The sequence below is a fragment of the Crocodylus siamensis genome, chromosome 1 (genome assembly GCF_052110815.1).
Source record: "Crocodylus siamensis isolate JL-2025a chromosome 1, ASM5211081v1, whole genome shotgun sequence".
NCBI lineage: Eukaryota > Metazoa > Chordata > Crocodylia > Crocodylidae > Crocodylus > Crocodylus siamensis.
Window position 1 is genome coordinate 293,134,173 of NC_143395.1, and position 16,002 is coordinate 293,150,174.

At 46.4% G+C, this 16,002-nt stretch overlaps 1 protein-coding gene across 1 annotated transcript in view; it reads left to right on the forward strand.

The window, feature by feature from the left end:
* Nucleotides 1-16,002, forward strand: part of OCA2 (OCA2 melanosomal transmembrane protein) — a 416,292-nt gene that overhangs the window by 213,354 nt on the left and 186,936 nt on the right. Inside the window, exons 16-17 of the mRNA XM_090031667.1 lie at nt 10,180-10,327; nt 14,182-14,239. Coding sequence (XP_089887793.1) covers nt 10,180-10,327; nt 14,182-14,239 — 206 coding nt within the window. The remainder of the gene's footprint in view (nt 1-10,179; nt 10,328-14,181; nt 14,240-16,002) is intronic.

The following is a 16,002-nucleotide window of genomic DNA, read 5'->3' on the forward strand; positions in this document are numbered from 1 at the left end:
GACTACTTGCCAAGGGGCTTCAAGTCATTCCCTATGCCTGGGAAAACTAAAGACAAACAGTTACTCTTCTGGCAAAGCTTAAATGTGGTTTCTTGACTGATCATTTACGTACATTATCTCTTGAATTTTTGGTGAGTCCACACTATGCATATAACTTCCTGCTCTCCCTCAAAGTGTGTGTGTTTGCCAGATTAGAAGACTTTCCTAATCTAATTATAACCAGGGGAATATTTGTATCTTTTCATAGACTCATAGGCTGCGTCCAGATGAGCATGGTCATGCAGTATGTGGTATGGCAGGCATGTCTGCATGTGTCGAAAAACCTTCCAAAGAAAAAAAGGTGGAGTGGAGCGATGCAGCTGCCGTCCCAGGAGGCCCCTTGGCTCCAGCCACATCTTTCCCACCTTGGGTAACTTGCCATGTGCTAGGGGACAGCTAGCAGCAGCAGTAGTTGTTTCTGAGGAACCAAATGTTCACGCATGTCTAGACGCAGCCATAGAGAAGTAGGACTGGGAGGGTAGGTGGTGGCAGTGGCATGTGGCATGGTGGTAGTGCAGCCAGGATCCTGGCCTGTTCCACCCTAGGAATGGGGCAGGGCAGACAGGCTGCCTGTGTCCAGGTCCTAGTGGGAGGATAAGGCCTCAGGGTCACCAGCATCCATAGACAGGACCCATAAGCAGATTAAAGTTTGGGCCGAAGGGGCCCCAGACCAACCAGAGACCCCTCTTGTGGCTCGCCTCTTATTGGCAGGGAAGTGAAAGCCATAGTTTTAAATTTGACACCGTTTTTGTCTTGTCGGTCATGGGCAGCAAGCAGCTGGGCTGCCAGGGCCCCTCAGCCAATCAGCAGTGAAGGGACAAAAACAGTGCCAAGTTTAAAACCATGGTGTGCCCGTGTGGGAGCCTAGGGGTGACCGTGAACTCCCCTAGCGCCCCTTACCATGCCAAGTTGGTGACAACGCACCCTCACCATCTCACCCGCCACGTCTTTGATGTTAATAATTTTTAAGGGAGGCTGCCTTTTTGTCCTCATTGATACGGTGCCCTGATGTATCCCTGTCTGTATTCTGTCTTGGGTGACTTGGTCTCCAGTCTTAGAGGTTATGCATGGCTCCAACCACCCCTGTACCACACCCCAAGCCTTGCAGATGTACTGGACGTTGTTTGGTCAATCCCTATCTGCGCCCTCATGGGCACACCCTGGCTCGTCCCACGATTGCCTGCCTGGCTTGCCTCACTGCCTGCGCCCCACGGGCGCTCCCTGGCTTCTCTTGCAGTTGCCCGCACCCTCACAGATGCTTCCTGGCTTGCGTCTGCCCACACTGGGGCTTCTCTTGCAATTGTTTGCCTGCACTGGGGCTGGGGTCACTACACCCCTGAATGTTGTGCCCTCTCTGGCACCGGGGCCCCCCCACACCACCGTGGAGCCCGTATGAGGCCTCCTTCAACCCCTAATAGCCTCACCTGGTCCTCCAGTTTAATAACAAACAACCAAAGCAATAACGAAGCCAATCGGCTATAACTCAAATCTAAGCCTCCTGTCTAAAGCGTTCCCTAAACCATGCAACATTTTGTGCCCATAAAACTAGTGGTTTGTACCTCCAGGCCTTTCCCTTTTCCCCTTTCAGGGCCAAGCCCTTTTCCTTGATCTAACAGTGCTCCTTTGGGCCAGCTGCTGGTTGGGAGAGAGAGAGCACTCACAGCCTCCACTCTGGGTCTTATAGTGGCCAGCCCCGCCCCTTCTGGTCAGCTGACTCACCAGGTGTCGGCCCTTAGCTCCTCCTGGTTGCCCCTAGCAACCAGCACCTGAGCCCATACTGCTCCTTTTCAGTAGCAGGCACCTTAGTGCCCTGCTACCACACGGCTTTTGCTTTCCTGCTGAGGAGTGAGCCACAAGCATGGCCCCTCCACCAATCAGTGGCCGGGGGTGGGATCCTATAAAATTACAGGTACTACTGTGTATTTGGTCAGGAGCACAGCTGGGCAGCTAGCATCCTGCGTGTGAGTCTGCAGGGAAGGAATGTGGGGGAGGGAAGGGGCATTGGGAGACAGATTGAGGCCCCCACAGTGAGGGAGGGAGTGGGGCAAGGGCAGGTGCTGCTCAGCTAAGGCAGTGAGTAGGACCCTGGGGCTGGGAGTGGGGCAGATTTGTGGGCAGCTCATCCAGGGGATGCAGGGAGGTAGGGAGAGGAGGTGCAAAGGGGTGTGGAGTGGGGGAAAAACCCCACCACTGCGTGCAACCTCAGGGGAGGCATGGGTAGTATGTGCCCCCCCCCGGATTTTTGCATGGGACAATGCAGGCTGCCCAATGCAGACTTGGGGACTGCACCAGCCTCTATCTAGTTGTGGGGCTGGCCTGGGGTTATGCTGAGGGCAGGCGCAGGTGAGGCAGGATCAGCTGCACAGGGCAGGCAGTGATGCTGGGAGGGGTAGCTATGGGGGAGCTGATGGATGACTGGTGCTTCCTGAGTCTGGGGGGGCACTAGCAGGGCACAACTGGGGGGAGGTCCCACAGTGACCAATCATGATGACTGGGGCCAATCACGGTGACCATGGGGGGCAGTCCCCCAGTTGTTGAGCGCACTAGTGGCACAGAAGTGCTGGGACATCCCACTAACAAACCCAATTTCGGGTTGGGGGGCAAAACCACTCTCCATGCCCCCCTACCAGCTGGAGCACTTGCTCTCATGGGGGGCACATGGCCCCCCATTCCCTCCCTATGCGTTGCCTATGTGGGAGCTACAGGGACTTTTATGGTGGCTATAGTCCCCCCCCCCCACAACTCTCCCCTAGCACTGCCCCTGCTCGGGGCACTCTGCTCAGAGCTCCTGAGGGAAAGACAGCAGAGCAGAGTGTCCCAATCAGAGGCAGAACTAACGAGGGTCTTGGGGGGGCTATAGCCACCACAAAATTCCCCGCAGGACCCCATAACTACCCCTCCCAGCACTGCTGCCTGCCCTGTGTAGCTGAGGCTGTCCCACCCATGCCCATCCTGAATACAGCCCTGGCCAGCCTCCCTTCTGGGAAAAGGCTGGCACAGCCCCTCCTGGTCCAAACCTGCACTGCGCAGCCCACCCTCGCCCCGTGCACAAATATTTGGGGGGCACATGCCCTCCATGCTTCCCCTGGGGGTGAACACAGTGGCAGGGAACTGCTACCCTTTCCAACCCTCCCATGCCCCCTGGACGAGTCACCTGCAACTCCATCCCATGTCCTACTCCAGGGCCCCATTCACCACACTGTCTTGGCAGCCCCTGCCCCACTCCCTCCCTCACCGTGGGGGCCTCCATCTGCCCCCACCCCACCATGGCCCTTCCCCCACACAGACTTACTGGCAGGGCTCTGCTCACCAAGCTGCCTGCCTGCATTACTGGCTGCATGTACGGGGCATTCATCAGTGACATTAATTGGCTACACTGGCCAAAAAAAGCTGATAGCTGGCAATGTTAATTTTTCGTTTACTGGTGCCGCTCCAATATGCAGCTGATAGATCAGTGCACTTCTAGAGGGGGGGCCCAATTTTGTGTTTGTTCAAGGCTCCAAAAAATTGGAACCCACCTCTGCCAGGGCCCTTCAGAGGTGCCAGTTCCAGCAGAGGAGGACCTTCCTCCCAGACTGCCTGGTCACAGCATCGTAGGACCAGCTGGTGGATGCTTGGGCCTGGTGGGTGGAGGACATGGCCCACCAGAACAGGTGGCAGGTGGAGGATGTCACCTGGGAGGATGTGTAAAATGCGCATGAGGAGGCATGGGATCGGCCGGATGGGGAGTTCTGGGCACAGCTCCTGGCCCTGGAGTATGAGTGGGTGGAGGTGCTGAAGGAGCAGAATGCCATCCTGGCCTCGGCAGGGCAGACCGTGGATGATGGCCGCCGGGTGCTGGACACTGTTCCAGCCCAGGTGGTTGTCCTTGTGCTGTCTGCTGCCTGGCCTTTGACACTAACCTTGCCTGCCCCCGGTAGCCACCTGTTGCCCAGCAGTAAGTCCACACCTGGGCTTGGGAGGAAGTCCTGCACTGCATCCACAGGCAGAAGCCCCTTATCTAGCCCCTGGCCCCAGTCTGGTGCCACTCAGCCCACCCTGCCTGGCTCCAGCCCTGCTGCTAGCCTTGGCTCCGTGTGGGTGCCAAGTCAGAGCTGCCTGCAGCAGGAACAGTATTGGACTGGTCCTGCTGGCCCTGGACACTTCCTGCTGGAGGGGGAGCTGCATGCACTGGGGCAGGGGGGCACTGTCCGCTGTCACCTCTGGGTGAGCCTCCTGCCCATTGTACTCACCATAGTGTGTACACCCATAGGGGAATGGCCTAAGGCTGGGGTGTTGGCCCCCTGTCCCAAGGCTCTGCCTCCTAGGTGCTCCCACTCCATGGCCCCCCACTCCAGGACAGCCCACAAAGGACATTGTACATAGTTTTAATGGGCAAGAAGTATTTTTATTGTTGGTGGGGGTGAAGGGGCTCTGTTTGTTGAGTGGGGAGGGGAAGAGGGGCTCTGCTTCTTGAAGGGGGAGTGGGAGGGGGCTCTGGTTGATGTGAAGAGAATAAAAACTGATTCTTGTGAGCTGTGTCTTCAGTGAGCATGGTGCTGGGGGTGGGGATCTGTGGGTGGTGGTGCAGGTGGGCTATAGCAGAGAGTGCTGGAGTAGGTGGTCAGCTAGCACTTCCTGCACTTGGGGCCTTGGTCTCAGTGGTGGGTGCATGGCTCTCTTGGGGCCTCAGCAGAGTGGGGTGGGGGGAGACACACTACTGTCACTGTTGCTGCAGGTGATGCTCCCACTGCCAGGCATCCTTCTTGTGCTGTGCCTCCTTTACCCAGGCCTCATGGAAGAGCTCCCCTCAGGCCTCACAGATGTTATGCAGCACATAGGCTGTGACGATGACCTGGGAGAGGTTTTCTTTGGGGAATTCGAGGCAAGTGGTAAGGGTGCACCAGCGGCCCTTGAGACTGCTGAAGGTGCACTCCACCAGGGCATGGGGCTGGCCCAGGCACCAGTTAAAATGGGTCTGGCAGAGGTCCAGGTGGCCAGTTTAGGGCTACATGCAGTGTAGGAGTGGGTAGATGGGGTCCCTGATAAAGAGGGGCAGGACAACCATGGTGCCCAGCTGCAGGTCCAGCACTCCTGGTTCAAAGTGCCTATTCTACCCTAGGCCCAGCAGGCCAGAGTTCCTGAAGATGTGGACATTGTGTGTGCTGCCTGTCTAGACAGCACTCATGTGTGAAGGCCCTGCAGTGGTTCATGATGGCTTGGAGCACCACAGAGTGAAAGCCTCTCCGGCTGTAATAGGGGACGTCTCCATGGGATGGGTAGGTGACAAGGATATGGATCCTGTCCAGGGCCCTGATGCATTGAGCGAATCCCAAGGTATGCAATCCCACCACCACCATCACGGGTCATGCACGTGGAGCATGATGTCCCCCCACATGTCCTAGAAGGCTCTGCACACCTCTGGGATGGCTTCCCAGCAGTGGCCTTATCCATTCCAAGCAGGTGGCTGACGAACTACAAGCAGGCAGGTATGGCAAGGGTGAGGGCAAGTGGGAAGGAGTGGTTGCATGCTTGTGTCCTGCTGCTCCGGGTGTGGCCAGATCTATTCCACAAGGTCCTGGAAGGTGCCCCGGTCATGTGTAAGGCCTCCAGCCACTGCTCATCATCCCAGGTGTGCTGGATGATGTGCTGCCACCTGTCCTACTGGGTCCAGAGGTGGCAGGGCTGGAGGACCAGGATGGTGAGGGCAGCCATGGCAGTGGCATTCTGGAGCCTGTTGTAGGTGTGCCTGGTAGGGTCTGGCCAAAGGTCATGGCAGCAGGTGTGCGGTGGCAGCCTGGCAGATGGTCTCTGCAGAAGGGGGAGCTGGGAGGGATGAGATGGCCATGGGACAGGAATCCATGCTGGCCCTCTGCACTGTGGCCAGTAGGAGTCCAGGGCACTGGTTGTTGCTGCCAGGGGCAGGGACTGGAGCAGCCATAGCACAGGGAGGCAGAGGTGGCAAGTAGAGTACTGCTGTGTGCTGTCCATGTGCTGGGCACACTTCTCCAGGCCAGGGAAGCAGCTAGTCAGAGAGCAGTGAGTGGGGCTGGCTTCTGAAGAGGGCTGCTGGCTCCTGGCAGCTGCACCGGAGTCTGGAGTTTCTCCCAGTGTCAGGAGGGACTCATTGCAGGGCCCTGGGAAGCATGAGCAGATTGGCAGCAAATCTGCGCCCAGTTCCCTGCAGGTGTAGGTGCCTGCCTGTCACCGTTTACTCACGAATATTTACTCACAAGGAAACTTGTGCCACACCAAATGCATGTTTAGATGTGCCTAGTCTTGGCTAAGATATAAAAATATAAAAATGTAACAATTACATTTATATTGAATACCACAGTTCATGTTGATGTCATAATGCTAAAGCTAAATACAACTTGATGCTAACTATATGTAGAGACTACGTAGCACATGAAAACAATTTCAGGAAAACATGAATAACATTTCATGAACATCTCAAAATATTGTGGGGTGACACTATATATACATAGAGAGAAGGAGAGAGAGAAAGATAATATAAAGGAAAAGTTTAGAAGAGGGACCTTCCTTCCTCATGTATTCCATGGATTGTTTGACACGTTGCCAGCAAGGTATTCATGGACCTGAATCAAATCCAAGCATTCTGGTCAGAATGAAAAAGTTCTCACTAGATTTCTTTAAAATGACTTCCTTATTTTATTTGCTATAGTGACAACTTGAAAGAATTAACATTTTTCATGCCTTTAGTCTTGCAATTATCTCCTTGAAAGCCATGTTCCACTTATTTCTGCCACAGTTCCTGCTGACTTTCTGTGGGAGTTGCTTAGTTAAAGGCCAGATCCTACAAAGGCTTTATGTACATGCATCCCTATATGAACTAGTAGTCTCTCAGATATGAATGGGACTAAAATAACCTACTTAGAACTTTGTAAGGCATTTAACACCACAAGATATTCTTATTTAAAAGGTAGCACTATACAGTGCAATAAGGCACACATTACATAGATTAAGAAATTAGCTAACTCATGGAAGATACCTCTTAATGGGGAATAATCACTGAATGTGGGTGTTACTAGAGGGGTTCTGCAAGGAGTCATGTTAGTCCTAAGACCATACAATATAACCAAAGAATGACTGCTGATAAAATAGGCAGATGACCCAATGATTGTTGGAAGGGTAAATAATGAAGACAAAATAGCCTTTCAGAGTGATCTGGATTGCATGATAAACACGACTCATTCAAGCAAAGCCTAGATGATGCAACCAAATGTAAGATTATACACTTAGGAATCAGTCACTTAGGGCATAGTAGCTGAAAGGGAAACTATGCCCTAGTTAGCAGTGACTGTGAAAAGGATTGAAGCATCAAAGTAGAAACATGAATGAGTATGAGCTCCTAGTATCTAAACAGGGAAGTTATGTCTAGAATAGGAATGTAGACCACAACTTGCAAAGCCTATCTCATGCTGGAGATGTGGCTATGATAGTGACACCCTGCCTCATGTCCTGTGTGGCTGCAGGCCCCACACAAGAGCATGGAAACTGCATTACAATGCCATCCAGGGTCAGTTGGGGAAGGCTATGTTGGTGTTGGTCAGGATGGTAGCTGTGAACCATGCCATCCTATGGTGCAGCAACTAGCTGCTCCCAGAGATCATTGTAACAGATGAAGATAGTGAAAAGGTCTTGATGATCAACATGATCATCCTGTTTGAGAACCACAGGCAGGCTTTTACTAAAGCTTGTGAGTGAAAGCTGTCCAAGTACAGACCACTGGCTGATATGCTGGCAGAGAAGGAATATAATGTGACAGTGTAGCCACTGATGGTTGGAGCACTTAGAGCATGGGACCCAAACAACAAAAGCATCCTGTGAGCCTTAAGAGTACCCCACAAGTACATGAAACTGGTGAGGTGCTTCATGGTATCTAATACCATCCAGTGGTTGAGAGATGGTTACATCAGGCACATCATGAGCCATCACCAATATAAAGAGAATTGCTTAAAATCACCAGCTAGAAGCAAGACTGAGGGGATGGCCTGAACCTCTTACACATGCCAGTAACTGACAAAGACTCTTAATGCCTTTGAATATTCCTTGCTTCAGAAATTATACATCACATGTTAAAACCATTGTGTAAGAATGTAAGAATGACTTTTGCTACCTTATAGGTCCGTAATAGTGTGGTTACAATCCACAGTGGTTTTCCCTCTCCCTATCGTAGCATGGCATTGGATCTTCTTAATCTCCTATACCCCAGGCTAGTGTAGGCTGCTTGTCTAACTGCATGTCTCTAGACTGTATTAATATATACAACTATGTACCCATGTGGCTGCCATGCATAGGGCCTTATATTGTCTTACAACTCGACAAAGCCATGTAAGTAACCATGATTTTTAATATTTTCTTCATGCATTGGCAAGACCAGCAGTAGAATGTCACTCATAGCTTTGGTCTCAACATGAAAAAAAGAAGGCTGAAAAACTAGAACAGCAGTATAAATGAGTTGCAAACATGATCAGAGGATTGGAAAAAAATGCTTTACAGGGAGAGATTTAGGGAGCTCAATCTGTTTCACTTGTCAAAAAGGAGAGAGAGGTGACTGAAATGTAATGCCTATGTACCTTTACAGGGAAAGAATATTGGGTTCACTAAATGGTTATTTAGGTTCCAGGTGTTCGTTCTTGTTCTGCCTTTTTCTACTAGGTTTAATCAGAGTGCATGCCTAATTCATTTTGAAAGTAAAACACGTTCATGTAATAGATTAACCAATTGCCAAGGAAATTGATGGGCTCTCCATCTCTTAAAGTCTTCAAGCCAGGACTCTGAAAAATATTCTTTCACTCAGCACAAGTTATTGGTGTCAATAGTAAGGAAACTAGGTGAAATGCAATGGCTGATGATGTCCAAAAGGTTATTTGGCCTTTAATTCTATCCATCTATGTTTGTAACCTCTGAGAATAGCCACTTATGTGGCTGGAAAGCAGAATTTATATTTATAGATATACAAAATATAAATCAGTTGCTATCTGTGGTCCTTTTTTTTTCTTTTTGCATTATCTGCACACACAGAGGAATGATTGTATCAAGGGTGCATCTCTGTTGGGTCAATCCCTACATGTTTATAATCTGCTGTAGCTGTGAAAAATTGCTTACAGAGAGAGGATTGTACAGATATGTTTAGTATTCTTTTTCTTTGCTTCAAAATTCTCTGGCCTGTGAGTTAAGTGATGACAAGAACAAATACTAACACTGCCTCCAGCACTATATAAAGAAACATTTTTATTTCTTATAAATTTAAATGACTTTTACTACTTACTTGCAACTAGCAGTAAGGAATGCAATGATTTAAAGCCTTTCTTTTCATGCTATAGTTTTCTGTCCACATAAGTAGTTAGCAAATACAAGGTGATTAATCCTGGTTAATTAATTGGGTTGCAAATCAGGGAAAAAATATTCTTGCAGGATCTATCCAACAAAGGAGCTCTTCTTTTATTCCTTAGGGATATTCTTTCCCCGCTCTTCATCCCCTGCAAAATGTTGCAGCCGTGACTGAGGTGGAACAGTTTTTTAGTCTGCTGTCTCTCATCAAGGTGCTGTCTACATTGCAAATTATGTTGAAAACATGACACATTATTTATGCTTCAGTCACCTTCATTTTTTCTCTCCATTCTGATTGTTTCAGATGGGTATTTTTCCTTATATGGATCAGTAAAATGATGTTAGAAGCTTAATAATAAGACTGTTTATTCCTAATGGATACAAGCAAGTACAAATGGGGAAAAAACCCCAGAGGGTTTAATATTAGACTCAAAGTCATTGGAAGCCACCTGTAATAGGCATGTTTTTCCTAGGAATTACCATAGGCACGTTCTTCCTAGGAAACTGAGTTTAAGTTTTATTTGGTTTAAGTTTTTAAATGTGTTATATATTATAATATAATATATATAATATTTATATATTTTGCATCCTTTCTTCCACCATAGCAATGCAAAAGTTGTTGCAGTAAGGAGTTTTAAAAAAAAATTCCTTTACAGGAGATTCATTAGCCTTAGGCTGCTTTTAGTCTAATGGCTTGACTTGAGTCCAAGACATTCTCTGCATCTTCATGTTTACTTTTTGTTTGGGTCTCTGATTTAATATGTGTTATATATCTGCTTTAAACTAAGTTATTCTCTTTCTTAGAGCTGAAACATGAGATCCATGTTTGGCGACTGACAGCACAGCGTATTAACCCAGCCAGCAGAGAAGAAACGGCTGTGAAATGTCTCTTGATGCAGAAGGTTCTGACTCTGGAGATCTTGCTGAGGAAAAAACTCAAAACATTCCACAGGTAAAATTTGCACAAGATCCCTCCAGTTTAATTCTGTTGCAGTCCAGATTTTTTTCCCATTGGAATCACACCTTTCAGAGAAAGGGAGAATAATTTATTGGGGTTGCAGTTTATTGAACAGCTCTTATTTCAGTGTCGTGCGGTGGGGTGTGGTCTCTCAATGCTTTGATCAGAACTCTCTTACCTGTGCCTCAGAGTAGAGGTAAGAACCTGGCTTATGGAATGTGTTATGGGAATATTCCCTTTAATTTACTTTTTATCCAAGTAATCTAAAGGAGAATTAGGTGAGTAAAGATTGGTGCATTTTCCAGTGGGACAAGAGCTGGATATTGAGCCTCCTTCTGACCTTACACCATGTAGTTACAAGCAATTTGAGAAATACATTGAGGCACCTTGATTTTTTGGTCCTTTTTAGTCATTTTCTTTGCAATGGTGGCCTTCAGAACCTATAGGGTAACAAATTGCTGCTGCTTGTTTCTCTAAAATATTAAAGAGCTTTTCAGTAGGGAGATGACTTTGAGTAAGGACAGACATAACATTTGAAGTGCTTCAGAACTTTGAAGCACTTAAAAACTGGAGCATTTCAGCCATGGAGAGGAGAGACCACGTGTACTGCTGTGCCCCCTGGCTGGAGTGCTGTAAAATTGCAATGGCTCCATGCCAGGGTACATGCCAGGGGTTGCTTCATTCTGAGGCTGCGATCCCCACCACCCCCTGGGGACAAGGGGGACTGTCAAGGGGCTGAGCCATTCTGCCAGGCTTTTCTAAACAGAAGTGCTTCTAAATAGTAGTTTTATTCAGTCTTTTAGAAAAGTAGTAGTAATTTATTCACGGCTTTCACCAAAACAGTACAATAAAATCAGCAATAAAAGTTTTATATAAACAAAATAACATCATTTATATAAATTATCTATTTTACTGAAGGCACACAGTAAGATTTTCTGTTCTCCAGTTTACACAACATTAAAACAGAACATATTTTGAGTACTTTTGTAAGTTTTTTTGAATCTCAAAGGGAGTATGTTTGTCTGCTATGCTTTTGAAACATTTCAAAGGGGTTTGAAATGCTTCAAATGTTACATCTTTTCACACCCTTTGTGAGATCCCCTATTAGTAACTAGACATTAATATCTAATATTTTTCATACTAAAATCATAAATGATCATCTGTTAAATTAAACAGCACCACAGTTAAACTATTATGCTAGGAATGAGAGAGATTTTATAAATTTAAGACTAACAAAAATGTTAAGCCAAATCTTTAAAAACTCCTGTAAGAATGGTTATCAGTCATTCATGCCCATGAAATTGAGTATAAATAGAAGTGGAACTAATTTATTAATTTTCATTGTCCAAGCTAAGTGAAATGTAGACAATTAAATTAACACCATGAAAAGAGAAACTGGTATTTAAAATGTATTTAAAATTGTATTTTAAAATTTCTTTCACTAAACTAATGAGGGTTTTTTTTAACTTAACATGATTTTAATGCTGAAAGCATCCACATTGAATAGTTTGATGAAGAGAAGACTAAGGGGGGATTTAATAGCAGCCTCATAGGTGACACATGGTGGGGCATGGGGAGTGCTGGTGCCCCCCACAAAAGCAAGTGCTTTGTGTTGTAGGGGGGCACAGAAAGTGCTAGTGCCCCCCCTGAAATTGGCTCTGTTGGTGGCACTTCTGCCACTTCTATGCCCCATGCAGCAGTGCCGGCAATACCATTGCTACTGTGCTGCTGGCATGCTCGGTGACCGGCTGCTGGGGAACCCTTCCCTCCCCCCCCCCACCAGTTGCTGGCTGGCCCTTGGTTGTTCCCTGCTGGTGTCCCCCCCCTCCCTTGACTTGGGGAGCACCAGTTGCCCATGAGCAGCCTTTAACTACTTGGAAGGGTAGTTCCAAAAAGGAGAGCTAGACTTTTCTCAGTGGTGGCAGATGACAGAACAAGGAGTCATGGTCTCAAGTTGCAGCAAGGGAAGTATATATAAGTATAAGAAAAAACTTTCTCATTAGGAGGGCAATAAAGCAATGGAACAGGGTACCCAGAGAGGTTGCAGACTCTCTTGGAAGTTTTTAAGACCTGGTTAGATAAAGCCTTGGCTGGGATGAGCTAGTTGTGGATAGTCCTGCTTTGGGCAGGGGTTTGGAATAGATGACCTCCTCTGGTCCCTTTCAACCCAAATTTTCTATGATTCTATATTCCTTTTACACGATCAAAATCAACTTTTAAAAAATAAATTATTTTAAAAGGGCAATAAAATATAAAAACATGATGTACAAAAAAGTGAAAGTCTGAAGGATAAATATAAACTATCTTTCTGATGTTGGAGGTCAGGATTTCTTCATCATGATACTCACTAGTATTAATGACAAAACTCCTTAACTGTAAATTCCAAGACTTAAGGCAGGAAGGCCAACTATACTGATAATCAGGGATCCTGGTTTTCTCTGATTAAAAAAAAATTAGATATAATCCCCCCTCCACATTTTTCCATGATTAAAATGAAATGCCATTTACATATATCTAGATCTGGATCTAAATTTAGCTCTAGATCTAGATATATAGATAGATGGATACATGTATCTCTAAAAATTTGGGATTCTTGGGACTTGCAATTATCAGAGAAAACCAGGTTCCCTGCTGATAATACTGTTTTTGAAAAGTTCTGATTGTGATATCAACCATAACCATTGTTTTAGATAAGAATGGCCTGTGTTAACATCTGAAAGTCATGGAGGAAATAAATACAGTTTTGAGCCTCAGCTGTGTGATGAGATTTGCTAGTTTGGACCCCTGCAGTGAGTTAAAATTTCTTGGTAAGATAGGTGAATATGTTATGGGACCCTGAAGTGAAATTTTATCTCCAGTGAAGCTAATCAGAATGTTGTGAGTGGTTTCAATAGCAGTGTGGGGTTCACTCCTCTTGTACAATGCTCATAAAGGATGATCTAAATATTCCCATACTGTTATCTGAAGATGATTGTGACAGAGCTCTAATTTAATCATAGAGCCATAGAGAAATATGGCTTATCATCTAGTCCAACCCTCTGCCTGACTCAGGATCATTCCTATTCAAACCATTCTATATAATCTGTAATCTAAACTCTACATAAGACTACCATCAACCCTGACACAACACAAACCTAACACCCTAACCTGCCACAGGTGAAGCAGGGAAACCATAGCAGTCAGTGTCCTGCTTCTATTAAATGTTGTCAGTATATGCTCAAGTGATCCTGAGTAGAGAGCAATGCATCCCACAACAGAGGAAGGCAAACCCCTCCCACAGTCTGTACCAGTCTGACCATAGGTTATAATTCCTTCCTGATCCCATGTATGATGATTGGTTTGACTCTGAGTGGAGGGGCAAGACCCTCAAGCCAGAAACTTCCAGCTTGGGTCCCAGCAGGAGTATTGGCACACCCCAGCCAGTCCCTAGGCTTGACTATAGTCAACACTCAGTGTCTCTGAGGAAGTCTTAAAAACATCCTGACACATATAGCAGAAATTGGGGGTGGGGGCAACCAGCAATGCCCAGAAGCATAGGAAACACCCATAGTAGACCCTAGACATATCTGCGCCTACATCCTCCCTGACCAGTGGCTCCAGCCTCTTCTTGAACACCTCAAGCAATGGAGAGTCTACAACTTCCCTTGGTAGTTGCCTTACTATTCCAAAAGTGAAGAAGTTTTTCCACCTCTGGACCCTCTCTAACTTCTCCATGTCCTTTGTAAAATGTGGAGCCCAGAATGTACACAATAATTTAAATGAGGCCTAACCAGTGCCGAATAGAGAGGCACTTTCACCTCCTGTGTTTTGCACCTAATTACTAAAAAGTATCTCTGGTTTTCTTTCAGACAAATTTCACAAGAAGATAAAAACTGGGAAACAAATATTCAGGAACTCCAAAAAAAGGTAACTGGCAGCTTCAACACTATTCAATACATAAGTAATACTTAAAAGGAAAACCTAGATCTAATCTAACTGCATGAATTTAACACTCTACATGGAAAGATGAAATCCTGCTAGGCCAGCCAATTAATGGGATAGAGTTAAGATAGCATGACATGATATTTTTCTTAAATATTATGATGTTATTTTAATTAATTACTTCATATTTTAGCAACGGATTTAAGCATTTATTAAAGCTTTGATTTAGATACCAGCAGGGAAGAGGTTGCTTATACCAGTGCCTTTTAACTATATAGAACACCTACTACTAATATAGTTTGTTTATAGCATACTGTTACTTATACCATGCTTGTGCTAGTGTTGAGATGGTGCCTTTCAGCTGCTGTTATGAATCAGCATCCAGTTGTGCTATGTGCTCTACAAAAACAGAAAAAAAAGATGATCACTGTCTGATAGAGCTTATAGGGTGTGTCTACACATGCTTGTATGCTAGGGTAGCCATCATAGAAGATATTCCAGTTTTCTAACCCTCTGTCCTCTATTGATTTGAAACTGGATGCCTTTTTCTCTCCAAGAGAAAAATAGAGGACATAAAGGCATCCGGTTTCATATCAATAGAGGACAGAGGACAACTGGACTGTCCTCTATGATGGCCACCCTATTTTATGCGTGTCTAAACCTAATGTGCATTTGCCCAATGTGCATTAAGGCGATTAAGGTGCATGTTTCTACGTGCATGTGCTAAAGCTTATTAATGCAGCATGCGGACCAACTTGGGAATTACAGTTAGTTCCCACTGTACAGTCAGTTGACATACAGTGTTAAGGCTCCTTAGTGCATCCATATGTGCGTTAAGGTACTTCAGCTATTCATGCCTAAATTTCATACCGACAAAAGCAGGTATCAAATTTAGGGGAAAATAGTCTAAAATTGCTGTTTTTAAAGTGCATTAAGGGCACACACATGTAGACCTGTGCCCTTAATACACCTTAAATTGGCAAATGCAGATGTGCTTCTAGTTTAACTGTTTAATACACTTTCAGTGGTCTTTTATATGAGAAACCACATATGAAGTCAGATCAATTTTTAAAATAGCATTAAATTAGGAAGTGGAGAGGAAGATGTAAAGGCAGATGGTAGCTGAAAATGAGGATGGACAGATGAATGAGGATGGAGGGGTGAATACCAAAAAGTGAGTGGGACTCAATGCATGACTAGGCAGTGAATGTCAAGGGCTATAGGCTGTACAGAAGGGACAGGATAGGAAGGAAAGGTGGGGGCGTGGCACTCTATATTAAGGAGGAATACCCATCCTCGTCAATTAACAAAGAATCAGAGGAAGGGCACTCTGAAGTGCTTTGGGTTAGAATACAAGGCAGTCGAGGGGAGAGAGAATTAATGGTGGGGGTCTACTACAGACCTCCCAACCAAGGGGAAGAGCTCAACCAGGAATTCTTAGGTCAGCTCATGGAGGTAGTGAAGTCTAAGGATGTGGTAGTCATGGGGGACCTGAACTTTCCAGACATCTGCTGGTAAGAGCAGTCAGCCAGATCTGACTGCTCACGTAGGTTCTTAGCCAGAATGCAGGACCTCCATCTAACCCAGGAGGTGCACAGCCCCACCAGGGGAGACGCCTTATTGGATCTGGTGCTGGCCAGGGGAGATGACCTGGTGAGGGGGCTGCAGGTGCTTGACCACCTGGGCGACAGTGATCATCGCTGGCTGGAATTCACCATCCAGTGCAAGGTGGCAAAGGCCTGCAGCAA